Source organism: Bombina bombina, chromosome 1, assembly GCF_027579735.1.
Source record: "Bombina bombina isolate aBomBom1 chromosome 1, aBomBom1.pri, whole genome shotgun sequence".
Taxonomy (NCBI): domain Eukaryota; kingdom Metazoa; phylum Chordata; class Amphibia; order Anura; family Bombinatoridae; genus Bombina; species Bombina bombina.
The window spans coordinates 341,788,284-341,816,098 of NC_069499.1; the positions used below are offsets into that span (position 1 = coordinate 341,788,284).

General features: G+C 36.8%; 1 protein-coding gene across 1 annotated transcript in view; it reads left to right on the plus strand.

Annotated features, from left to right (window-relative positions):
• The window catches only part of PLCD4 (phospholipase C delta 4), a 191,639-nt gene extending 174,708 nt beyond the window's left edge, over positions 1 to 16,931 (plus strand). Inside the window, exons 14-16 of the mRNA XM_053698133.1 lie at positions 6,316 to 6,451; positions 6,897 to 7,046; positions 13,870 to 16,931. Coding sequence (XP_053554108.1) covers positions 6,316 to 6,451; positions 6,897 to 7,046; positions 13,870 to 13,976 — 393 coding nt within the window. The 3' untranslated portion in view covers positions 13,977 to 16,931. The remainder of the gene's footprint in view (positions 1 to 6,315; positions 6,452 to 6,896; positions 7,047 to 13,869) is intronic.
• The last annotated feature ends 10,884 nt before the right edge of the window (positions 16,932 to 27,815 follow it).

Here is a 27,815-nt window from a genome sequence, read left to right on the forward strand (position 1 = left end):
TCTGAGCATAAAGAAGGCAAGGAGCATATAGGAAGTGAGGTGAAATAAAACAAAAAAATTTGGCGCCAAGTATGATGCACAACGCAAAAGGAAGTTGAAAAATTGTTTGGCGCCAACAAACATCCAGAAATGACCCAACTCGCGTCATAAACACAATTTCACGTCAAACAACCTAGCGTCAACTAAGACGCAGGAAATTACGAACTTGCGTCATAACAGACGTACATTCGAGCCCCCAAAAATTTCTCGCACCAAGAATGATGCAATAAATAACAACATTTTGCGCCCTCGTGAGCCTAATTTGCCAGCAAGTTTTCCAAAGAAAAAAAAAAAAAATATACCCCAGGTAAGACAAACTTCCTAAAACATGATTCCCATAACGAAACTGCTGCACTGCAAAGGGAAATACACATATACCTGACTCATGGCAAATATAAGTAAAATACATATATTTAAAACTTTATATTAATACATAAAGCGCCAAACCATAGCTGAGAGTGTCTTAAATAATTATACATACTTACTGAAAGACCCATCCACATATATAGCAGATAGCCAAACCAGTACTGAAAGCTATCAGCAGAGGTAATGGTATATAAGAGTATATTGTCAATCTGAAAGGGATGTAGGAGATGAATCCCTACGACTGATAACAGAGAACCCTTGAAAAGATTTCCCGCGAGGAAAACCATAAAATCAAATAGGCGATACTCTCTTCACATCCCTCTGACAAACACTGTACTCTGAGAGGAATTGGGCTTCAGAATGCTTAGAAGCACTTGTCACAGAAGAAATCATAGAAATCAAGCACAAACTTACTTCACCACCTCCATAGGAGGCAAAGTTTGTAAAACTGAATTGTGGATGTGGTGAGGGGTGTATTTATAGGCATTTTGAGGTTTGGGAAACTCTGCCCCTCCTGGTAGGATTGTATATCCCATACGTCACTAGCTCATGGACTCTTCCCAATTACATGAAAGAAAATTGGGTTTAGTATCCCTTTAAAAAGCAATATAAAATACCTTAAAGATAAACAACATCCATTATGCTTTTCCCGGGCCTTTAAAACAATGTATATTTTGTAACAAAATTATAGGGATACCAAAGTCAAAATTAAACTTTCTTTCATGTAATTAGCAAGAGTCCATGAGCTAGTGACGTATGGGATATACATTCCTACCAGGAGGGGCAAAGTTTCCCAAACCTTAAAATGCCTATAAATACACCCCTCACCACACCCACAATTCAGTTTTACAAACTTTGCCTCCGATGGAGGTGGTGAAGTAAGTTTGTGCTAGATTCTACGTTGATATGCGCTCCGCAGCAAGTTGGAGCCCGGTTTTCCTCTCAGTGTGCAGTGAATGTCAGAGGGATGTGAGGAGAGTATTGCCTATTTGAATGCAGTGATCTCCTTCTACGGGGTCTATTTCATAGGTTCTCTGTTATCGGTCGTAGAGATTCATCTCTTACCTCCCTTTTCAGATCGACGATATACTCTTATATATACCATTACCTCTGCTGATTCTCGTTTCAGTACTGGTTTGGCTTTCTACAAACATGTAGATGAGTGTCCTGGGGTAAGTAAATCTTATTTTCTGTGACACTCTAAGCTATGGTTGGGCACTTTGTTTATAAAGTTCTAAATATATGTATTCAAACATTTATTTGCCTTGACTCAGAATGTTCAACTTTCCTTATTTTTCAGACAGTCAGTTTCATATTTGGGATTATGCATTTGAATTATTCATTTTTTCTTACCTTCAAAAATTTGACTCTTTTTTTCCCTGTGGGCTGTTAGGCTCGCGGGGGCTGAAAATGCTTTATTTTATTGCGTCATTCTTGGCGCGGACTTTTTTGGCGCAAAAATTCTTTTCCGTTTCCGGCGTCATACGTGTCGCCGGAACTTGCGTCATTTTTTGACGTTATTTTGCGCCAAAAATGTCGGCGTTCCGGATGTGGCGTCATTTTTGGCGCCAAAAGCATTTAGGCGCCAAATAATGTGGGCGTCTTATTTGGCGCTAAAAAATATGGGCGTCGCTTTTGTCTCCACATTATTTAAGTCTTATTTTTCATTGCTTCTGGTTGCTAGAAGCTTGTTCTTTGGCATTTTTTCCCATTCCTGAAACTGTCATTTAAGGAATTTGATCAATTTTGCTTTATATGTTGTTTTTTCTCTTACATATTGCAAGATGTCTCACGTTGCATCTGAGTCAGAAGATACTACAGGAAAATCGCTGTCTAGTGCTGGATCTACCAAAGCTAAGTGTATCTGCTGTAAACTTTTGGTAGCTATTCCTCCGGCTGTTGTTTGTATTAATTGTCATGACAAACTTGTTAATGCAGATATTATTTCCTTTAGTAAAGTACCATTGTCTGTTGCAGTTCCTTCAACATCTAAGGTGCAGAATGTTCCTGATAACATAAGAGATTTTGTTTCTGAATCCATCAAGAAGGCTATGTCTGTTATTTCTCCTTCTAGTAAACGTAAAAAATCTTTTAAAACTTCTCTCCCTACAGATGAATTTTTAAATGAACATCATCATTCTGATTCTGATGACTCTTCTGGTTCAGAGGATTCTGTTTCAGAGATTGATGCTGATAAATCTTCATATTTATTTAAAATGGAATTTATTCGTTCTTTACTTAAAGAAGTATTAATTGCTTTAGAAATAGAGGATTCTGGTCCTCTTGATACTAATTCTAAACGTTTAGATAAGGTATTTAAATCTCCTGTGGTTATTCCAGAAGTTTTTCCTGTTCCTAATGCTATTTCTGCAGTAATTTCCAAAGAATGGGATAAATTGGGTAATTCATTTACTCCTTCTAAACGTTTTAAGCAATTATATCCTGTACCGTCTGACAGGTTAGAATTTTGGGACAAAATCCCTAAAGTTGATGGGGCTATTTCTACCCTTGCTAAACGTACTACCATTCCTACGTCAGATGGTACTTCGTTTAAAGATCCTTTAGATAGGAAAATTGAATCCTTTCTAAGAAAAGCTTATCTGTGTTCAGGTAATCTTCTTAGACCTGCTATATCATTGGCTGATGTTGCTGCAGCTTCAACTTTTTGGTTGGAAACTTTAGCGCAACAAGTAACAAATCATGATTCTCATGATATTATTATTCTTCTTCAGCATGCTAATAATTTTATCTGTGATGCCATTTTTGATATTATCAGAGTTAATGTCAGGTTTATGTCTCTAGCTATTTTAGCTAGAAGAGCTTTATGGCTTAAGACTTTGAATGCTGATATGGCTTCTAAATCAACTCTACTTTCTATTTCTTTCCAGGGTAACAAATTATTTGGTTCTCAGTTGGATTCTATTATCTCAACTGTTACTGGTGGGAAAGGAACTTTTTTACCACAAGATAAAAAATCTAAAGGTAAAAACAGGGCTAATAATCGTTTTCGTTCCTTTCGTTTCAACAAAGAACAAAAGCCTGATCCTTCATCCTCAGGAGCAGTTTCAGTTTGGAAACCATCTCCAGTCTGGAATAAATCCAAGCCTGCTAGAAAGGCAAAGCCTGCTTCTAAGTCCACATGAAGGTGCGGCCCTCATTCCAGCTCAGCTGGTAGGGGGCAGGTACATTTTTTCAAAGAAATTTGGATCAATTCTGTTCACAATCTTTGGATTCAGAACATTGTTTCAGAAGGGTACAGAATTGGTTTCAAGATGAGACCTCCTGCAAAGAGATTTTTTCTTTCCCGTGTCCCAGTAAATCCAGTGAAAGCTCAAGCATTTCTGAATTGTGTTTCAGATCTAGAGTTGGCTGGAGTAATTATGCCAGTTCCAGTTCCGGAACAGGGGATGGGGTTTTATTCAAATCTCTTCATTGTACCAAAGAAGGAGAATTCCTTCAGACCAGTTCTGGATCTAAAAATATTGAATCGTTATGTAAGGATACCAACGTTCAAGATGGTAACTGTAAGGACTATCTTGCCTTTTGTTCAGCAAGGGAATTATATGTCCACAATAGATTTACAGGATGCATATCTGCATATTCCGATTCATCCAGATCATTATCAGTTCCTGAGATTCTCTTTTCTGGACAAGCATTACCAGTTTGTGGCTCTACCGTTTGGCCTAGCTACAGCTCCAAGAATTTTTTCAAAGGTTCTCGGTGCCCTTCTGTCTGTAATCAGAGAACAGGGTATTGTGGTATTTCCTTATTTGGACGATATCTTGGTACTTGCTCAGTCTTTATATTTAGCAGAATCTCATATGAATCGACTTGTGTTGTTTCTTCAAGATCATGGTTGGAGGATCAATTTACCAAAAAGTTCTTTGATTCCTCAGACAAGGGTAACCTTTCTGGGTTTCCAGATAGATTCAGTGTCCATGACTCTGTCTTTAACAGACAAGAGACGTCTAAAATTGATTGCAGCTTGTCGAAACCTTCAGTCACAATCATTCCCTTCGGTAGCCTTATGCATGGAAATTCTAGGTCTTATGACTGCTGCATCAGACGCGATCCCCTTTGCTCGTTTTCACATGCGACCTCTTCAGCTCTGTATGCTGAATCAATGGTGCAAGGATTACACAAAGATATCTCAATTAATATCTTTAAAACCGATTGTTCGACACTCTCTAACGTGGTGGACAGATCACCATCGTTTAATTCAGGGGGCTTCTTTTGTGCTTCCGACCTGGACTGTAATTTCAACAGATGCAAGTCTCACAGGTTGGGGAGCTGTGTGGCCAGAAGAGTTTCTGAATTATCTGCTCTTTCTTGTGAGTCTCCTTTTCTGATTTTTCATCAGGATAAGGCGGTGTTGCGAACTTCTTTTGAATTTTTACCTAAAGTTGTGAATTCCAACAACATTAGTAGAGAAATTGTGGTTCCTTCATTATGTCCTAATCCTAAGAATTCTAAGGAGAAATCGTTGCATTCTTTGGATGTTGTTAGAGCTTTGAAATATTATGTTGAAGCTACTAAATCTTTCCGAAAGACTTCTAGTCTATTTGTTATCTTTTCCGGTTCTAGAAAAGGCCAGAAAGCTTCTGCCATTTCTTTGGCATCTTGGTTGAAATCTTTAATTCATCTTGCCTATGTTGAGTCGGGTAAAACTCCGCCTCAGAGGATTACAGCTCATTCTACTAGGTCAGTTTCTACTTCCTGGGCGTTTAGGAATGAAGCTTCGGTTGATCAGATTTGCAAAGCAACAACTTGGTCCTCTTTGCATACTTTTACTAAATTCTACCATTTTGATGTATTTTCTTCTTCTGAAGCAGTTTTTGGTAGAAAAGTACTTCAGGCAGCGGTTTCAGTTTGAATCTTCTGCTTATGTTTTTCATTAAACTTTATTTTGGGTGTGGATTATTTTCAGCAGGAATTGGCTGTCTTTATTTTATCCCTCCCTCTCTAGTGACTCTTGTGTGGAAAGATCCACATCTTGGGTAATCATTATCCCATACGTCACTAGCTCATGGACTCTTGCTAATTACATGAAAGAAAACATAATTTATGTAAGAACTTACCTGATAAATTCATTTCTTTCATATTAGCAAGAGTCCATGAGGCCCGCCCTTTTTTTGTGGTGGTTATGATTTTGTATAAAGCACAATTATTCCAATTCCTTATTTTATATGCTTTCGCACTTTTTTATCACCCCACTTCTTGGCTATTCGTTAAACTGAATTGTGGGTGTGGTGAGGGGTGTATTTATAGGCATTTTGAGGTTTGGGAAACTTTGCCCCTCCTGGTAGGAATGTATATCCCATACGTCACTAGCTCATGGACTCTTGCTAATATGAAAGAAATGAATTTATCAGGTAAGTTCTTACATAAATTATGTTTTCTTGATTAATATTTGCAGTTTCAAGAGACTTTCCAATTTACTTCCATCATCAAACTGAGCACAATCTTTTTATATTCCCAGTGTATATGTACAATATATGTATCTGTGACTGGCTGATGGCTGTCACATGATAAAGGGGGTTGGCAAATTAAAGGAAATTTTGAAATTTGAAATCTATTGCTCATTTAAAAATTCAGAGTAAGTGCTATCGCATGGTCTTTTTTATTATGCACTTGTTGACTATGCAGTTCTACTGTATTTAATGATCCTTTAATGTATTAAAACATTTGAAACTGTCATTTTGCATGAGGTGAATATTTTTTAGGCAAGAATAAAAATACTTTAATGTCCCTTTAATTTTATATATATAAAAAATAATAATAATAGAGACAATATTTGAGAATACTACTGTCCAGAGTTTCTTGTATTCAATTATTGATCAAATAGTTGCCATAGTTTGTATGTCTAGCTTTCAGTATTAAGCCATCTTTATCTGTTTTGTGTATTTTCAGGTCATTAGTGCCCAACAGCTCCCAAAAGTAGAAAACAGTAAAGAGGGCTCTATAGTTGATCCTTTGGTACGTGTAGAAATCTTTGGGGTTCCTATTGACCAAACAAAGCAGGAAACAAAATATATAGACAATAACGGTAAGTTGAGTGCATGACTTAATGGTGGTTGGTCAGCACAAATATCAATTGAATGAATTAAGCAAAAGAAAACAGTGCACTCAATTATATATGATTCTAGATAAATATAACCAACGTAGTTTAATTCATTTGTATAGACATAACTGTCAGTATTTCTAGGTAACTAATTCTAAACAGGATTACAAAATATGCATCAGGCAATATACGTATGACAATAAAACATGAACATATTTTTTCTTTACCCCTGCTATCTTTTTAATGGCTTACAATTGATTTAATAAAAATAAATCTTCATTAACTGTTGTCTCCATGGACACTGGTAATTGGTTTCAGATGTAAACATGGTTTAGTGTATTAGGTCTTGTCTAGCTTATCTTGTTTTTTTAAAATAGTCTGTGGACCGTAAGCTAGATGAAAGGTTATTCATGACTTTCTCGATCCATAGGATTTAATCCATTGTGGAATGAGACATTACAGTTCAAAATCCATGTTCCTGAACTGGCACTTGTAAGGTTTGTGGTGGAGGATTATGATAAAACCACAAGGAATGACTTTATAGGACAATATACCCTTCCATTCCAGAGTATCAAATTGGGTGAGTATTTCCTTTGATTCAAGAAACTTCAATTGGGTGAATAGTCCTAACCTAGCCTTTAGTCAGATGGGCATGTATTTAGCCATAGGCCAAAAAGGCAGTCATTAAAGTAGCTTATTAAAATGGGCAGCAGAAGTTCAGCTGGAACGAAGTCTTTTCAGCTAACAGAAAAAATAAAATACCTCCTGACTACACATGGGAACTACATTGCTTGACTCTATACTATAAGATTGTAAAGAACTAGCAACAAAAAAATTAAATATTGATTCTACTGTTTTATAAAGGATAAGCAAATGTTTTGATTTTAGTTTGTTTTGGATGTGTGGTGGTTACAGCATTTAGTCAAGGTAATAACTTTCCAAAACCTCTAGCTATTGAAAACAGTACCAAAATAATGCCATGAATAGACTCTGGTTTCTGTGTATTGACAAAAATTTGATCATTATATCACAATAAAAGATGTAAGACAGTAATAAATTAGACAAGTATACTGGGATTCATGGTACCTAAAGACTATTATGCCCACAACTGTACTTTCTTTCATGTAATTAGCAAGAGTCCATGAGCTAGTGACGTATGGGAATATACATTCCTACCAGGAGGGGCAAAGTTTCCCAAACCTCAAAATGCCTACAAATACACCCCTCACCACACCCACAAATCAGTTTTACAAACTTTGCCTCCCTTGGAGGTGGTGAAGTAAGTTTGTGCTAGATTTTACATTGATATGCGCTTCGCAGCAGGCTGGAGCCCGGTTTTCCTCTCAGTGTGCAGTGAATGTCAGAGGGATGTGAAGAGAGTATTGCCTATTTGAATTCAATGATCTCCTTCTACGGGGTCTATTTCATAGGTTCTCTGTTATCGGTCGTAGAGATTCATCTCTTACCTCCCTTTTCAGATCGACGATATACTCTTATATACCATTACCTCTACTGATTCTCGTTTCAGTACTGGTTTGGCTTTCTACTATATGTAGATGAGTGTCCTGGGGTAAGTAAGTCTTATTTCTTTCATGTAATTAACAAGAGTCCATGAGCTAGTGACGTATGGGATATACATTCCTACCAGGAGGGGCAAAGTTTCCCAAACCTTAAAATGCCTATAAATACACCCCTCACCACACCCACAAATCAGTTTTACAAACTTTGCCTCCAAGGGAGGTGGTGAAGTAAGTTTGTGCTAGATTCTACGTTGATATGCGCTCCGCAGCAAGTTGGAGCCCGGTTTTCCTCTCAGCGTGCAGTGAATGTCAGAGGGATGTGAGGAGAGTATTGCCTATTGAATGCAGTGATCTCCTTCTACGGGGTCTATTTCATAAGGTTCTCTGTTATCGGTCGTAGAGATTCATCTCTTACCTCCCTTTTCAGATCGACGATATACTCTTATATTTACCATTTCCTCTACTGATTCTCGTTTCAGTACTGGTTTGGCTTTCTACAAACATGTAGATGAGTGTCCTGGGGTAAGTAAGTCTTATTTTCTGTGACACTCTAAGCTATGGTTGGGCACTTTATTTATAAAGTTCTAAATATATGTATTCAAACATTTATTTGCCTTGACTCAGAATGTTCAACTTTCCTTATTTCCAGACAGTCAGTTTCATATTTGGGATTATGCTTTAATTATCATATTTTTTCTTACCTCAAAAATTTGACTTTTTTCCCTGTGGGCTGTTAGGCTCGCGGGGGCTGAAAATGCTTCATTTTATTGCGTCATTCTTGGCGCGGACTTTTTTGGCGCAAAAATTCATCTCCGTTTGAACCTATGCATTCATTGGACATTAAATTACTTTCTTGGAAAGTTTTGTTCCTTTTGGCCATCTCTTCTGCTAGAAGAGTTTCTGAATTATCTGCTCTTTCGTGTGAGTCTCCTTTTCTGATTTTTCATCAGGATAAGGCGGTGTTGCGAACTTCTTTTGAATTTTTACCTAAAGTTGTGAATTCCAACAACATTAGTAGAGAAATTGTGGTTCCTTCATTATGTCCTAATCCTAAGAATTCTAAGGAGAAATCATTGCATTCTTTGGATGTTGTTAGAGCTTTGAAATATTATGTTGAAGCTACGAAATCTTTCCGTAAGACTTCTAGTCTATTTGTTATCTTTTCCGGTTCTAGGAAAGGCCAGAAAGCTTCTGCCATTTCTTTGGCATCTTGGTTGAAATCTTTAATTCATCTTGCCTATGTTGAGTCGGGTAAAATTCCGCCTCAAAGAATTACAGCTCATTCTACTAGGTCAGTTTCTACTTCCTGGGCGTTTAGGAATGAAGCTTCGGTTGACCAGATCTGCAAAGCAGCAACTTGGTCCTCTTTGCATACTTTTACTAAATTCTACCATTTTGATGTATTTTCTTCTTCTGAAGCAGTTTTTGGTAGAAAAGTTCTTCAGGCAGCGGTTTCAGTTTGAATCTTCTGCTTATGTTTTTTGTTAAACTTTATTTTGGGTGTGGATTATTTTCAGCAGGAATTGGCTGTCTTTATTTTATCCCTCCCTCTCTAGTGACTCTTGTGTGGAAAGATCCACATCTTGGGTAGTCATTATCCCATACGTCACTAGCTCATGGACTCTTGTTAATTACATGAAAGAAAACATAATTTATGTAAGAACTTACCTGATAAATTCATTTCTTTCATATTAACAAGAGTCCATGAGGCCCACCCTTTTTTGTGGTGGTTATGATTTTTTTGTATAAAGCACAATTATTCCAATTCCTTATTTTATATGCTTCGCACTTTTTTTCTTATCACCCCACTTCTTGGCTATTCGTTAAACTGATTTGTGGGTGTGGTGAGGGGTGTATTTATAGGCATTTTAAGGTTTGGGAAACTTTGCCCCTCCTGGTAGGAATGTATATCCCATACGTCACTAGCTCATGGACTCTTGTTAATATGAAAGAAATGAATTTATCAGGTAAGTTCTTACATAAATTATGTTTTTTTGTGACACTCTAAGCTATGGTTGGGCACTTTTATATAAAGTTCTAAATATATGTGTTTAAACATTTATTTGCCTTGATTCAGAATGTTCAATATTCCTTATTTCAGACAGTCAGTTTCATTATTTGGGATAATGCATATGAATTATCAATTTTTTCTTACCTTAAAAATTTGACTTTTTTCCTGTGGGCTGTTAGGCTCGCGGGGGCTAAAAATGCTTCATTTTATTGCGTCATTTTTGGCGCAAATTTTTTCTTTTATCATTTCCGGCGTCATACGTGTCGCCGGAAGTTGCATCATGTTTTTGACGTTTTTGCGCCACCGGATGCGGCGTCATTTTGGTGCCAAAAAGCATTTAGGCGCCAAATAATGTGGGCGTCTTTTTTGGCGCTAAAAAATATGGGCGTCATTATTGTCTCCACATTATTTAAGTCTAGTTGTTTATTTGCTTCTGGTTTCTAGAAGCTTGTTCATTGGCATTTTTTCCCATTCCTGAAACTGTCATTTAAGGAATTTGATCAATTTTGCTTTATATGTTATTTTTTCTATTACATATTGCAAGATGTCTCAGATTGACCCTAAATCAGAAGCTACTTCTGGAAAATCGCTGCCTGATGCAGGATCTACCAAAGTTAAGTGTATTTGCTGTAAGCTTGTGGTAACTGTTCCTCCGGCTGTTGTTTGTGATGAATGTCATGATAAACTTGCTAATGCAGATAACATTTCCTTTAGTAATGTTCCATTACCTGTTGCTGTTCCATCAACATCTAATACTCAGGGTGTTCCTGTTAATATAAGAGATTTTGTGTCCAAATCTATTAGGAAGGCTATGTCTAGATCACTATCAGTTTCTGAGATTCTCTTTTCTAGACAAGCATTACCAGTTTGTGGCTCTGCCGTTTGGCCTAGCAACAGCTCCAAGGATTTTTACAAAGGTTCTCGGTGCCCTACTATCTGTAATCAGAGAACAGGGTATTGTGGTATTTCCTTATTTGGACGATATCTTGGTACTTGCTCAGTCTTCACATTTAGCAAAATCTCATACGAATCGACTTGTGTCGTTTCTTCAAGAACATGGTTGGAGGATCAATTTACCAAAGAGTTAGTTGATTCCGCATACAAGGGTAACCTTTTTAGGTTTCCAGATAGATTCAGTGTCCATGACTCTGTCGTTGACAGACAAGAGACGTCTGAAATTGGTTTCAGCTTGTCGAAACCTTCAGTCTCAGTCATTCCCTTCGGTAGCCTTATGCATGGAAATTCTAGGTCTTATGACTGCTGCATCGGACGCGATTCCCTTTGCTCGTTTTCACATGCGACCTCTTCAGCTCTGTATGCTGAACCAGTGGTGCAGGGATTATACAAAGATATCTCAATTAATATCTTTAAAACCGAACGTACGACACTCTCTGACGTGGTGGACAGACCACCATCGTTTAGTTCAGGGGGCTTCTTTTGTTCTTCCGACCTGGACTGTGATCTCAACAGATGCAAGTCTGACAGGTTGGGGAGCTGTATGGGGGGGGGGTCTCTGACAGCACAAGGGGTTTGGGAATCTCAGGAGGCGAGATTACCAATCAACATTTTGGAACTCCGTGCGATTTTCAGGGCTCTTCAGTCGTGGCCTCTTCTAAAGAGAGAGTCGTTCATTTGTTTTCAGACGGACAATGTCACAACCGTGGCATATTTCAATCATCAAGGGGGGACTCACAGTCCTCTGGCTATGAAAGAAGTATCTCGGATACTTGCTTGGGCGGAATCCAGCTCCTGTCTAATTTCTGCGGTTCACATCCCAGGTGTAGACAATTGGGAAGCGGATTATCTCAGTCGCCAGACGTTACATCCGGGCGAATGGTCTCTTCACCCAGAGGTGTTTCTTCAGATTGTTCAAATCTGGGGTCTTCCAGAAATAGATCTGATGGCTTCTCATATAAACAAGAAACTTCCCAGGTATCTGTCCAGATCCAGGGATCCTCAGGCGGAGGCAGTGGATGCGTTGTCACTTCCTTGGAAGTATCATCCTGCCTATATTTTTCCGCCTCTAGTTCTTCTTCCAAGAGTGATTTCCAAGATTCTAAAGGAGCGTTCGTTTGTTCTGCTGGTGGCTCCAGCATGGCCTCACAGGTTTTGGTATGCAGATCTTGTTCGGATGGCTTCTTGCCAACCGTGCACTCTTCCGTTAAGACCAGACCTTCTATCGCAAGGTCCTTTTTTCCATCAGGATCTCAAATCCTTAAATTTGAAGGTATGGAGATTGAACGCTTGATTCTCAGTCATAGAGGTTTCTCTGACTCTGTAATTAATACTATGTTACAGGCTCGTAAAGCTGTATCTAGGAAGATATATTATCGAGTCTGGAAGATTTACATTTCTTGGTGCTCTTCTCATAATTTTTCCTGGCATTCTTTTAGAATTCCTAGAATATTACAATTTCTTCAGGATGGTCTCTATAAAGGTTTGTCTACAAGCTCTTTGAAAGGACAAATTTCTGCTCTTTCTGTGTTGTTTCACAGAAAGATTGCTAATCTTCCTGATATTCATTGTTTTGTTCAGGCTTTGGTTCGTATCAAACCTGTTATTAAGTCAATCTCTCCTCCTTGGAGTTTGAATTTGGTTCTGAGGGCTTTACAAGCTCCTCCGTTTGAACCTATGCATTCTCTGGACATTAAATTACTTTCTTGGAAAGTCTTGTTCCTTTTGGCCATCTCTTCTGCTAGAAGAGTTTCAGAGTTATCTGCTCTTTCTTGTGAATCTCCTTTTCTGATTTTTCATCAGGATAAGGCGGTGTTGCGAACTTCATTTAAATTTTTACCTAAAGTTGTGAACTCTAACATTAGTAGAGAAATTGTGGTTCCTTCATTGTGTCCTAATCCTAAGAATTCTAAGGAAAGATCGTTGCATTCTTTGGATGTAGTTAGAGCTTTGAAATATTATGTTGAAGCTACTAAGGATTTTCGAAAGACTTCTAGTCTATTTGTTATCTTTTCCGGTTCTAGGAAAGGTCAGAAGGCTTCTGCCATTTCTTTGGCATCTTGGTTAAAATCTTTGATTCATCATGCTTATGTCGAGTCGGGTAAAACTCCGCCTCAAAGGATTACAGCTCATTCTACTAGGTCAGTTTCTACTTCCTGGGCATTTAGGAATGAAGCTTCGGTTGATCAGATTTGCAAAGCAGCCACTTGGTCTTCTTTGCATACTTTTACTAAATTCTACCATTTTGATGTGTTTTCTTCTTCTGAAGCAGTTTTTGGTAGAAAAGTACTTCCGGCAGCTGTTTCAGTTTGATTCTTCTGCTTATAATTTCAGTTTTTTTCATTATAAAGATTAAAACTTTATTTTGGGGTGTGGATTATTTTTTCAGCGGAATTGGCTGTCTTTATTTTATCCCTCCCTCTCTAGTGACTCTTGCGTGGAAGCTCCACATCTTGGGTATTTATTATCCCATACGTCACTAGCTCATGGACTCTTGCTAATTACATGAAAGAAAACATAATTTATGTAAGAACTTACCTGATAAATTCATTTCTTTCATATTAGCAAGAGTCCATGAGGCCCACCCCTTTTTTGTGGTGGTTATGATTTTTTTGTATAAAGCACAAATTATTCCAATTCCTTATTTTTTATGCTTTCGCACTTTTTTCTTATCACTCCACTTCTTGGCTATTCGTTAAACTGATTTGTGAGTGTGGTGAGGGGTGTATTTGTAGGCATTTTGAGGTTTGGGAAACTTTGCCCCTCCTGGTAGGATTGTATATCCCATATGTCACTAGATCATGGACTCTTGCTAATATGAAAGAAATTAATTTATCAGGTAAGTTCTTACATAAATTATGTTATTTTTTTAAATTTACATCTAGTATTTACTTGAAAATCTTTTTTTTTCTGTGTAGGTTATCGTCATATTCATCTCCTTTCTAAGGATGGTACCAAGATTCCTCCTGCATCTCTGTTTGTTTACATCCGCATTACAGATGTTAATCATCTGCAAGATACATAATCAAGTGACAGTTCTTTGTGGTCTTATTGTCTATGGTTTTTGAATATCAGTATTAGAAAACTAACTTATGAAAGATTGTAATGTTGCACGTTATTTAATGAATGCTTACATTTGTACATATATAAATATATTTATTTTTTACCTGTGTATTGTACAGTTGAACATTTTGGTGCTATATAACTACTATGTCCTGTTATTAGAGGACTTGCACTGCGTTACCGAGCAGCACGTTACTGTGCCTTCAGCAAAAAGTTTTGGTACTGCAGTAAAACCAAAAAAACAGAGCTTAATAATTCTGTTGCTGCTTCTTCAATGAAAACAAGCAAGTATTATCTAAGTGTTCAGTGTTACTTCTTGTATAAAAGGCTACAGTTTTATTGTATTCAGGTAAATTCAGGTAAATTTATAAAAGTACTGGATGGCCTGTGAAGATCTGGGGGGAAACCAGGAGAGACCATGATTAGATCTCAGATCAAACCCCTAGCCCTGCAGACCCTTTGTATACCACGGATACATATCAAACCTCACATCAGACACCTGCCCCTGCAGACCATTGGCAAACCACATATTCTCATCATACCTTATATGAGAACATTGACTCTGCAGTCATTTGCATCAGACCTCTGGTCCTTTATCTCATCTGTCAGATACATGCCCACCTCAGACCTCTATTCAGGCACCTGGCCCTGCAGCACTTCAGGTGCACATCAAAACTTAGATCATACCATTGGACCTGCAGTCCCTATGTGGTCCTGCAGCAGTCTGTGAGCCACACACCTTAGATAAGAACACAACAGACCTCAGATAAGACACATGCCTGACTCAGATCAAACAGCAAAACTTTGCACATCAGACTTGAGATCTCACTCCTGGCCCTGCAAACCTTCTGTGAGTCACATGCCCACACTGAACCTGGATCAGACACCTGGTCCTGCAGCCCCATTGTTAGCCACATGCACACATCAAATCCCAGATCAGACACTTGGCTCTGCAGCCTGCACCATATAACACATCAGCCCCCCAAGAACCTGTAGCCCACATAAGACCCTCTAGCCCACATCACACCAAAGATCAGATTTCAAGGACCTGCTGTATGTCTAATAAAACTAAAAGCTAATGAACCAAGAGAGTCACTTCAACTTCATATATACCTTTTGCCAGCCCAATAGGGAATGTATGAAAGCTGGATACCTGGCAATCCTAATTCAAACAATCTCTAGGCCAATATTTACTGTACATTTGGTTGTAATTACATATCTCAATCAAATATAAATTCAGTATGATAATGTTTAAATGTCAAATCTGGCTTATAACTTACAAAAACATTTTTAATAAATTCACAACTATATATTTAGTTGCCACTTAGTTGCTTAAAGGGATAGGAAAGTCAAAATTAAACTTGCATGATTCCGATAGAGCATGTAGTTTTAAGACACTTTAAAATTAACTTCTATTTTCAAATGGGCTTTGTTCTCTTGGTATACCTTGTTGAGAAAGAATACGCACATATCCTACGCTAGTGGGAGCTGCTGCTTATTGGTGCCTACACACATTTGTCTTTTGTGATTGGCTGATTAGATGTGCTCAGCTAGCTGGTAGTAGTGCAATGCTGTTCCTTCAGCAATGGATAACAAGAGAACAAAGCAAATTTGATAATGAAAGTAAATTGAAAAGATGTTTAAAATTGTATGTTCCATCCAAATCATGAAAGAAAATGTTGGGGTTTCCTGTCCCTTTAAAGTGAAGGTCAACTTCACACAACTGCCCCACGGCATCGGATAAACTTTGTTGCCGGCGGGAGGTGTAAGAGGAAAAGTGGGAAGTGTATATATATATATATATATATACAGTATATATAATAAAAGCAAAAAACTAAAATGAATACTGGCAGACTGTCTGCCAGTACCTAGGATGGTGGTGACCAGGGCGTGAGGGAGGGAAGAGTGCTGTTTGGGAGGGATCAGGGGGCGGGTGGTGTCAGGTGGAAGGATAATCTCTTCACTACAGCTAAAATTAACCTTACAAGCAACCTGATTAACCCCTTCACTGCCAGGAATAATAGAAGTGTGGTGCACAGCTGCAATTAGCAGCATTCTAATTACCAAAAAACAAAGGCAAATCCATGTATGTCTGCTAGCTCTGAACAAAGGGGATCCAACGGAAGCTTTTAAAATAAAATGTGTCATGATTGCACAAGCGGTATGTAAATAATGTCAGTGAGAAACACAAAGTTTGTGAAAAAGTTAACAATTTTTTTTATATGATCACATTTGGCAGTGAAATAGCGGCATGAAATATACCAAAATGGACCTAGATCAATACCTTAGGTTGTCTTCTTAAAAAAAATATTTCGTTTTGACAGGTAAATAAAAAAAAAAACAACTAGGCTCTATTTCTATTTAAATGGAGTGATAGCAAAAATGCTAAAAAGTCTCCGGTATTTTGGGAAAGTTCTTCTCTGAAATTCCTGGTAGCAAAGGAGTTAAGAGAAAATGCCTTTAAGACATTTTACACTGCCTCACTCTGTTCTGATTTCACTGTCTGTTCTCATGGCAGTGTCTTATCTAAAGCAGAAGGGGGGGGGGGGTTACATTCTACTGTCTGTGAGAATATTGATTTTATTTTGAACAATTGCTTTAAATTATGATTAACTTAACACATGGAGACGCCTGCTACACTAACTGTTTAATTATTAGGGGCCATATTACAAGTGGAGTGCTAATTAACGTTCCCGCTTGAGCGTTAATTGTGCTAGAAGTAAGCTTTTTGCGCTCTTATTATGAGTTGAAAGTAAACTGTTTTTGCTCACGAGCTAACCTAACGAGCGCAAAAACCCGAACTTAGAATATCGCCTGTGCATCAACGTATTCCTCCAAAGAAGTCAATGATGAAAAAAATTTGTGGAAAAAACACCCCACTCTCACGCAAACCTGATTGCATATTCTCATGTGCACTAACCCAACATTAAAATATCAAGAATATCTTCTATTTATTCATAAATAAATATTTCTACATATATCTGATATTTTTTTTGCACAATCTCTCTCTCTCTCTCTCTCTCTCTCTCTCTCTATATATATATATATATATATATATATATATATATATCTCAATATCTATATACAAATTTATACATGATTATATAGGTATATATATATATATATATATATATATATATATATGAATATCATTTATAAACATATATAGAACATATTCTGCTATGTGCAAAACATTGGAATGTGAACTATTTACAGTTAAAACCTTTATTAAATATGAATATAAATGAATATACATATATATATATATATATGTTTAGACATGTATATGTATATATCCCTATATTAAAGCCCTTTGTCTGACTTATTTTCTAACACCTGCAACCTCATATCTTTGAGCCCTTATAACTATTTATTGCAATCTTTTTTTACGTTTTTTTATTAGATGGTGTTATGATGAGTGTAACTATACTTTGTAATTTATTTTTGATGTGTTTTGTGCAACTTTTCCGTTTCGCAAAACAGTTAAGCAGAGCTCTGAAGTCGCAGTAATTTTTCTAGCGTAAATCACGATTGCGCTCAACTCGTAAAACCAGTGAAAAGCCCAACTAGCACAAACATCTGCAATAACCCCTTATCCACTACTAATCTGGCCCTAAATGTGTTACAAGGGGGGCAGGAGGGATTTAGGTTTTCTGGGTAACTTCTGAGAGAGAGAGGTCTGGCAAAAACACCTGTGAAAATTTGCTACCAGATGATGCTGTTTCTGGTTTTAATCTTGTATACCCATGTACGCTGATATTACTGCCTTATTTGCCACTTGAAGAAAAGTAACACATTTGTAATTGAATCATAGCCTTACTTATATGCCGATTACTGATTTATATGATTGCAATAAATTAATAATAAACACTGCTATTATTATACTGCATTTTTGTGTTGAGTTCCATTTTTTCAGTACTAGTGAGAGTGCACCCCAGTGTCAGGACATAACACTCTTGAATATCTAGAATTGAACTTATCTAAGAGAGGTTTTATGTTCTTTAGGTTGTCAGTATATGGCTGGGTTATAACACAATATATTTAATAATTATTCTTTAAAATAAACCCCCAATAAAAAATGCATAAACCAAGACAATCAAATTAATGTAAATTCCTAAATTCTTTTTATTAGTTAAAATTTATAGACACATTGAAATTTGTAGAAAACCAGATTTGAATCAAAACTATACATGTTAACTATTATAATATGCTATGCAAAGATCATAAAATGTGCCTTTAGAACTAGCCTTATTCACAATTGAGTTTCATTAAAATATTACAATAAGATAGCAAGATGTAAGCCTCTAACATTCAGAATTATACTTTAACAGTACTTAATTAAACAATAGAACAATATACACTCTAATTAAAAACACCAAGAGTTATATATATTCTTAATATAAACAGTCAGTTTAAATGCCAATTTATTTATCTTGAAATAAGTTCTTATTTACCTACAGTTAAGACAAATTCTAAAATATATTGATATATTTGCAAAGATAAATTACTTAGCATACAAAAGACAAGCTTAAAATACAATTTGTTCTTTTAGACCTGCTATTTGATTATAATTACTAAATACCTTTGATTTGAATATTACTTATATTTAGCAACCTTTTATACTTTACCAAAAATAACCAAATCGATATCCAGCTTCCAATATTTCTCAACAGGTCCAATTTCACCTCAGAATACAAAAATAGAGTTTTGCAATGTGGAGAAATAAGGGTAGCTATTATGCCTTTTAGTAACTGTATCCAAACGCAGCCAATTTCAGTTACCAGTTAGCAGACAGACAGCAGTCCCTTTACCTTCCTATGCTTGGGATTTTATCATGTGATATAACCCCACCCCTTTTTGTTCTGTACCATCATTGGTGAATTGGTTTGGGAGGCCCTTCAGATCCTGAACATTTATTGGTTACTGGGGTTTGCACATGTTCCAACAGACAATTAATTTGGCTGTCATACCACTTCCAATCAATAGACTTAAGTGACCAGCGCCAAAAAATATAAATTACTACAAACTCCAACTAGAAAAAATAGGTTACCCTCAAAGACCTACAGGACTAATCAATACAAAACACAAAGCACTAGGGAGCGCTGAAACCAGTTTAAGAGTAAGGATTATAGAATATATATAATAATAAAACACCTAACCTGATACTAATATGATACTACTATAATAGGCAATATGTATAATACATGTAAATATAAATTGTGAATTATGAATTATGTGTGAAACAAATCTTTTCAAAATTGGAAAAAATTGTATGTGAAAAAATTCAATTCTATAGAAGATGCCAGCAACAAATACTAGAATTGCATATCTATATATAAAAAACTTTATTACAATATAGGTCGACCTATTCAAGACATACAATAATAAATCACAAAATTAAGAAAAAAAGAAAATTAGTATAAATAACTCCTTAAACCAAAAGTTCATGCATAAGAAACAGTTCCCAGGAGTGGACGATTTTTCGGCTTGTTACTATGTGGACCCACGCTCATACAAGGATGCTGTTCTGTGTATAGTTGTAAGAGGAGCGTTCCCAGGACAAAAGAGGCAGTCGCAGCCAATGATGGTATTTCCCCTACGGACAAGGAATCCTCTTAGTAAATGTCACACAGCAAATAGCAGGGGAAGTTACATCCGTACTTACATAATAATAAGCAGCAACCGGCCTCCAAACTTGAACCAACGATCTGTGGACACACCTTCCAATAGTAACCAATGGCCACTGGAAACAGAAAAGCTTTAACAGGGAAAAGCAATTAGATATACTAGGCTAGAAACCCAGTGAATTTTTTGCAGCTTTCTTTTACAGGATATGCATTCTCGCTCCCAAGGCCTGTTTATAATGGCCAATACTGCACAAAAAACACCTAGCAGAGGGTTATTCAGCCACAAGATATCTGCACAAATAAAAAAACTCCAAAGGTGTAGGAGTTAGTTTAAAATAGAGCAAATAGAGCAACGCGTTTCAAAATGTAATATCTTTTTCAAGCTCTAAAAACCAAGGGGTCGATCCGATATAAATCGTCGCCCGCAAAAGCCGGCGACGCCAATATTTGTGCGGATTTGGTATCACATATACGGCGTAACCTAGAAGTTACGCGTGTATATTTCTGCCGTCACCCGCAGTTTTTTGGGCCATAGGCAGGTATACCAAACCCGCGCAGTTTGGTATCCAATATGCAGCGTAAGGACTTACGTGGCGAAAATGGAGAAAACTTACTCCATTTTCACCTCGCCACAAAAAGCAGCCGTAAGAAGCCTTACGCTGACTATTGGAGCCCCGTAACTCCCTAAACTAACTAGAAAATAAACCTAACACCTAAGGCATGCGCAATGTCTATCTCCCTGTCAACCGCGATCTGCTAAAATAAACCTAACACCTAACGCATGCGCAATGCCTATCTACCTGTCAACCGCGATCCCCCCCCCCCCGAAATCCCTAATAAAGTTATTACCCCCTAAACCGCCGCTCCCGGACCCCGCCGCCATCTACATAAACTAACCCCCTACTGTGAGCCTCTAAAACCGCCGCCATCTACCTTATCTATCCCCTAATCTGACCCCTTACACCGCCGCCACCTATATAAAAATTATTAACCCCTAATGTAAGCCCCTTACACCGCCGCCATCTCTATTAAAATGATTAACCCCTAATTTAATCTACCTACCCCGCCGCCAGCTATATTATCTATATTAACCCTAAGTATATTATAATTAATATAGGTATTACATTATATATATTAACTATATTAACCCTAATTATATTAGGGTTAATATAGTTAATATAGTTACTATAGTATTTATATTAACTATATTAACTCTATCTAACCCTAACTAAATTTATATTAAATTAATCTAATTCATTTATAAACTAAAATATTCCTATTTAAATCTAAATACTTACCTATAAAATAAACCCTAAGATAGCTACAATATAATTAATAATTACATTGTAGCTATGTTAGGGTTAATATTTATTTTACAGGTAAATTGTTAATTATTTTAACTAGGTATAATAGATATTAAATAGTTATTAACTATTTAATATCTACCTAGTTAAAATAATTACCCAATTACCTGTAAAATAAATCCTAACCTAAGTTACAAATACACCTACACTATCAATAAATTTAATAAACTACAAACATCTATCTAAAAATACAATTAAATTAACTAAACTAAATTACAAAAAAAAACAAACACTAAATTACAAAAAATAAAAAAAAGATTACAAGATATTTAAGCTAATTACACCTATTCTAAGCCCCCTAATAAAATAATAAACCCCCAAAATAAAAAAAATTCCCTGCCCTATTCTAAATTCAACAAATTTCAAAGCTCTTTACCTTACCAGCCCTTAAAAGGGCCTTTTGTGGGGCATGCCCCAAAGAATTCAGCTCTTTTGCATACAACAAATACAATACCCCCCCCCCCCCCATTACAACCCACCACCCACATACCCCTATTCTAAACCCACCCAAACCCCCCTTAAAAAAGCCTAACACTACCCCCCTGAAGATCTCCCTACCTTGTCTTCACCACACCGGGCCGAACTCCTGATCCGATCCGGGCGATGTCTTCCTCCAAGCGGCAAAGAAGAATTCTTCCTCCGGCGATGTCATCCTCCAAGCGGCAAAGAAGAATTCTTCCTCCGGCGACGTCTTCCTCCAAGCGGCAGCAAAGTCTTCATTCTTCCGGCGGCATCTTCAATCTTCTTTCTTCGCTCCGCCGCCGCGGAGCATCCATCCCAGCCGACTGCTGAACTTGGAATGAGGTACCTTTAAATGACGTCATCCAAGATGGCGTCCGCCGAATTCCGATTGGCTGATAGGATTCTATCAGCCAATCGGAATTAAGTTAAAAAAATCTGATTGGCTGATTGAATCAGCCAATCAGATTCAAGTTCAATCCGATTGGCTGATCCAATCAGCCAATCAGATTGAGCTCGCATTCTATTGGCTGTTCCGATCAGCCAATAGAATGCGAGCTCAATCTGATTGGCTGATTGGATCAGCCAATCGGATTGAACTTGAATCTGATTGGCTGATTCAATCAGCCAATCAGATTTTTTTAACTTAATTCTGATTGGCTGATAGAATCCTATCAGCCAATCGGAATTCGGCGGACGCCATCTTGGATGACGTCATTTAAAGGTACCTCATTCCAAGTTCAGCAGTCGGCCGGGATGGATGCTCCGCGGCGGCGGAGCGAAGAAAGAAGATTGAAGATGCCGCCGGAAGAATGAAGACTTTGCTGCCGCTTGGAGGAAGACGTCGCCGGAGGAAGAATTCTTCTTTGCCGCTTGGAGGATGACATCGCCGGAGGAAGAATTCTTCTTTGCCGCTTGGAGGAAGACATCGCCCGGATCGGATCAGGAGTTCGGCCCGGTGTGGTGAAGACAAGGTAGGGAGATCTTCAGGGGGGTAGTGTTAGGCTTTTTTAAGGGGGGTTTGGGTGGGTTTAGAATAGGGGTATGTGGGTGGTGGGTTGTAATGGGGGGGGGCGGGGGTATTGTATTTGTTGTATGCAAAAGAGCTGAATTCTTTGGGGCATGCCCCACAAAAGGCCCTTTTAAGGGCTGGTAAGGTAAAGAGCTTTGAAATTTGTTGAATTTAGAATAGGGCAGGGAATTTTTTTTATTTTGGGGGTTTATTATTTTATTAGGGGGCTTAGAATAGGTGTAATTAGCTTAAATATCTTGTAATCTTTTTTTTATTTTTTGTAATTTAGTGTTTGTTTTTTTTTGTAATTTAGTTTAGTTAATTTAATTGTATTTTTAGATAGATGTTTGTAGTTTATTAAATTTATTGATAGTGTAGGTGTATTTGTAACTTAGGTTAGGATTTATTTTACAGGTAATTGGGTAATTATTTTAACTAGGTAGATATTAAATAGTTAATAACTATTTAATATCTATTATACCTAGTTAAAATAATTAACAATTTACCTGTAAAATAAATATTAACCCTAACATAGCTACAATGTAATTATTAATTATATTGTAGCTATCTTAGGGTTTATTTTATAGGTAAGTATTTAGATTTAAATAGGAATATTTTAGTTTATAAATGAATTAGATTAATTTAATATAAATTTAGTTAGGGTTAGATAGAGTTAATATAGTTAATATAAATACTATAGTAACTATATTAACCCTAATATAATTAGGGTTAATATAGTTAATATATATAATGTAATACCTATATTAACTATAATATACTTAGGGTTAATATAGATAATATAGCTGGCGGCGGGGTAGGTAGATTAAATTAGGGGTTAATCATTTTAATAGAGATGGCGGCGGTGTAAGGGGCTTACATTAGGGGTTAATAATTTTAATATAGATGGCGGCGGTGTTAGGGGCTCACTTTAGGGGGTTATAGATATAATATAGCTGGCGGCGGGGTACGGGAGCGGCGGTTTAGGGGTTAATAACTTTATTAGGTTGCGGCGGGGTAAAGGAGCGGCGGTTTAGGGGTTAATAGCTTTTTTATTGTTAGGCTAGTGAGGGGGGATAGCGGATAGAGGGTTAGACAGTGCGGGCTATGTTAGGGAGGCGTGTTAGACAGTGCGGGCTATGTTAGGGAGGCGTGTTAGACAGTGCGGGCTATGTTAGGGAGGCGTGTTAGACAGTGCGGGCTATGTTAGGGAGGCGTGTTAGACAGTGCGGGCTATGTTAGGGAGGCGTGTTAGACAGTGCGGGTGTTTTAAACTTTAGTCAGGTTTTATAGGCGCCGGCAGTTTCTAACGTGCCGCAAGTCACTGGCGACGCCAGAAATTTGTACTTACGCAGATTTCTGGACATCGCTGGTTTGTGAGACTTACGGCACGTTAGCATCTGACGGAGACCTATATGGGATGGCTCGAGTTGCGAGCTGAAACTGCGGGCGACGCCGGTTCCCTCGCTTGCGCCGCAAACTGCGATTGATATCGGATCGCGCCCCAAATGAACAATGCTCTCTTTTAAACCCACTTCCAGCCAGCTGATTTGATTAATCAATTAGTCTGCCACCTGTTTTGTAAAAGGTGAGGCTGTTAACATTAGTAGATTTATAAGCATTGTTATCAGTGAAAATATTTGCAGAATATACATTCATATTTAAAAATTCATGTTTAGAACTAATTTTATATTTAAAAATCATTCATGTTAAAAATATTGCATAGTATTCTGGAAACAATATTAACATATTAACATACAATTTGTTGCCGGCATCTTTCTACAAAATTTTTTACTAATATTATTACCCTAATAAACAAATAAAAAATAAATATAAGGCTGCTGAAAAATATATATACTAAAAAACAATTCGTTATCCTTAGAAAAAATATATATATATATATTCACCAAACAGGGAATTGAACCCCTAACCTCGAATCCCAAAAAAAAATCAAATGCTTACACTTTAACCACTAAGCCATAGCTCATCTAAACATGGTAACTGCTATTTTGGATTGTATTTAAACCCTCTCATTTACAAATATATTCTATAAATGATAGTAAAGATTCTAACCCAAAGACCCATACTAGCTAAACCTGCAGGCTATACCATTCGGCCATCCTTCCCAATTAATAATTAGGTTCTGAATTTTTTATAAATAACTTCTATATTCCTAAATATATGTATATGATGGGATTCAAACCAGTAACCTTCTGGTCCAGAAACAAGCAACTTAATCACTGGCCCACAATAGGCTCATGATAAAGTCATAAGTCTATTGATATATATAAAGACATAATGGTCCAGACAAATCTAACAATAATATAATTTAAAAAATTACAAGGATTTATTATCATGACAAGAAAGACCTTAAATATTATATACTATACTAAATGGGGAGTGGTTTTTTTTTAAATAAGTATGTATATAAAGTGGAACTCATTATAAAAAACTTTACAAAAAACACCCCAAATCAAAATCTAGATTTAATCCTTGAGGGGCTAGAGTTTTCAGTTCAAATATCCACTTAGCTTCTAGTTTTAGAATTTCTTTCTGTATATTCCCTCCCCTCCAATTTGGTTTGACTTTATCAATCACTTTATATGAAAAATGTTTCAAATTCCCATTATTACATTTTTTGAAATGTTTAGGGACAGGTAAAACCTTATTCCTCTCTGACTCCATATTCTCAATAGAATTAATATGCTCTCTAATTCTATCTTTTATAGCTCTTGTCGACTCTCCTACATACTGAGCCCCGCACGAACCACTTCCAATCCCCTAGAGGGCAGCAGACAACCAGCAATATAGTCCCACCATCCATTTTTGTTACAATTTAATATATCTTTATAAAATGAACATTTAAACCACCATAACTCCTTGCATTAATAAATCTTTCCTGTCAGTATCCATATCTCATCTAGCATAACAGAAAACCTACAACCTGATATCAAACATGAATATTTTATAGTCATATCACATCAAAGTAATTCCTATATATTCATCCTATTATATTTTAAGAGATGTATTTAAAGTTTTATAAACATTTAGTGCATAACCATATGAAATGACTTAGGTCAACCCTTGTTGGAATTCTGTATTAGCATATTTTAGCTCCATCTGGAAGATAGAAAAACAACAATGTTATATTTAAAAAAATGGATCATTATAATTGTTATTTAATCTATTACAAATTTGAATTGTATCTCCCATATATATATATATATATATATATATATATATATATATATATATTTATTTAATACAGTCTGATGCATACATTTAATATGTTGTCTGAATATATGTACATATATATATATATATATATTGGCTATGATTACGGCTGCTGGCCGAAACATGTAAGCCCTGGTGTCACGCTCACACACCTACTTTGTTTGTGCTGTTTCTATAGCCTGTTTGGCGTTTTAAATTATACTGAATAAAATTTGGATTTTATTATATACAAAAGCTGGATCCTGCCTTCTTTGTGATTGTATATATATATATATACATATATTAATTTCTATGCTTCTAAAATACAGAGGTTAAGACATTTTATGCTTTAAATTTTTTTTTTATATTGGTTAAGATATGTTAAAATCTTAACTCTAGGGGTAATTAACAAGTCTATGCTAATCACTAAACAGTCAGATTTTTATTTGCTTATCTGACTTTATGTACAGAATGTTATCTCCAAACATTTCATGATGTATGCTAATAGGGATTTTAGCTTCACACCACAGCAGGATATCTTTGGAAGCAATCCTTTGTTCATACATAGAGTGTGATGAATGAGCATGCTCAAACTTACTATTTGAGAGATTTCATACTTATTTTATCTTATATATATATATATATATATATATATATATATATATATATATATATATATCCAAAAAGGTTAAGAACATCAAACAATTCCTTCCAGCAGCCAGGGTGCACTTTAAAATGTATACAAAAGTCCAGCAAAAAGGCACTCACTGTTCACATAAAATGTAACTTTTAATAAATATGCAAAAATTAAAAAGACATAACGTTTCGGTGTTTACAAAACACCTTTGTCAAATGTCAGCAATACAAATTTTTCCTAGTATCCCAAAACTTGCCTACCGTACCCAAGAAATACATTTCCTTATATACCAACAAACAAACCTATTTGCGCTCCTGTGCCTGATTCACTGTTCACGTGGTGACGTAATGACATCATCACGCTACGTGTCCACATGCTGTAGCACCAACCAATCACGCTGTGGCCAGTTGTCATAGCAACATAAATACAAATACACTGCCGCTTTTGACACTGTGGGACTAACTTACGATCCACAATCGGTGACACCATTAAGCAGATGTATACACCCGCCTCAATCTCATAAAATATGGCACTCAGATATTGATGTATAATGCGATCATGGCCAAATATGTTACGATCGGTTACTATAGAAACCGACATAACACATCTCCTTACCCATGTATGAATTGGCTCAAAAGCTAAAGCCGATAGCAATATTCTTATAGAGGTGGGTGTCAGCATGGGAGTATCAACACTGGGATAAACCTCCGGCATTATCCGCTATCATTACGTGTCCCTGTGTTATAGTGCTGACCAATCATATTGTAGCCGGTTGTCATGGAAACACAAATACAATGCCGCCTTAACCATTATGAGACTAATTTGTGGTCCACAATCGGTGACAGCACTAGACCCATGTACATGCCAGCCTTGATTACATATAGTATGGCACTTGGGTATTAATGTAGGATGTAATAGTGGCCAACTACGTTATGCTCAGTTACTATAGGGAACCAATATGTCATGCCCCCTTACCAATATAAGAGCTGGCTCCTGAATTATAGCCAATAACAATACTAAGTAAAAATAAGCGTCAGTACATCAGTGTCAGAAGTGGTGTAGACCTCCAGCATTAACTGATTATTCACACAGGGCATTTGATCATGGCACAGCAGCGCAAATAGAAATAAAAACATTTTCATATTCAGTGATACGTGTAATTTAAAACCTATACATCATAAATCAACAGCAGTGATATGGAAAATCATCCACTTATGCATTCAATAATTTCTAAATGTTTTATAAATTTTTTATAGGCATAGACTTAGATGGTAAACCAGATTACGCTAAACCCCATGTGTGGAGGTGACATCCCCCTCCATGCCTCTTGAAGTATGCATAGAAACCCGTGGGTACCCACTAGGATGAAAATCCATGTGAATAGTCTCGGGTGACAGTGCATACAACAGTTGCTGGTAGATTCCAATGTGGTGCTATTTAGTATAGAACGGTCCGAAGTCAAGGACAGTATTTAGTCCTTTAGGAACCAATG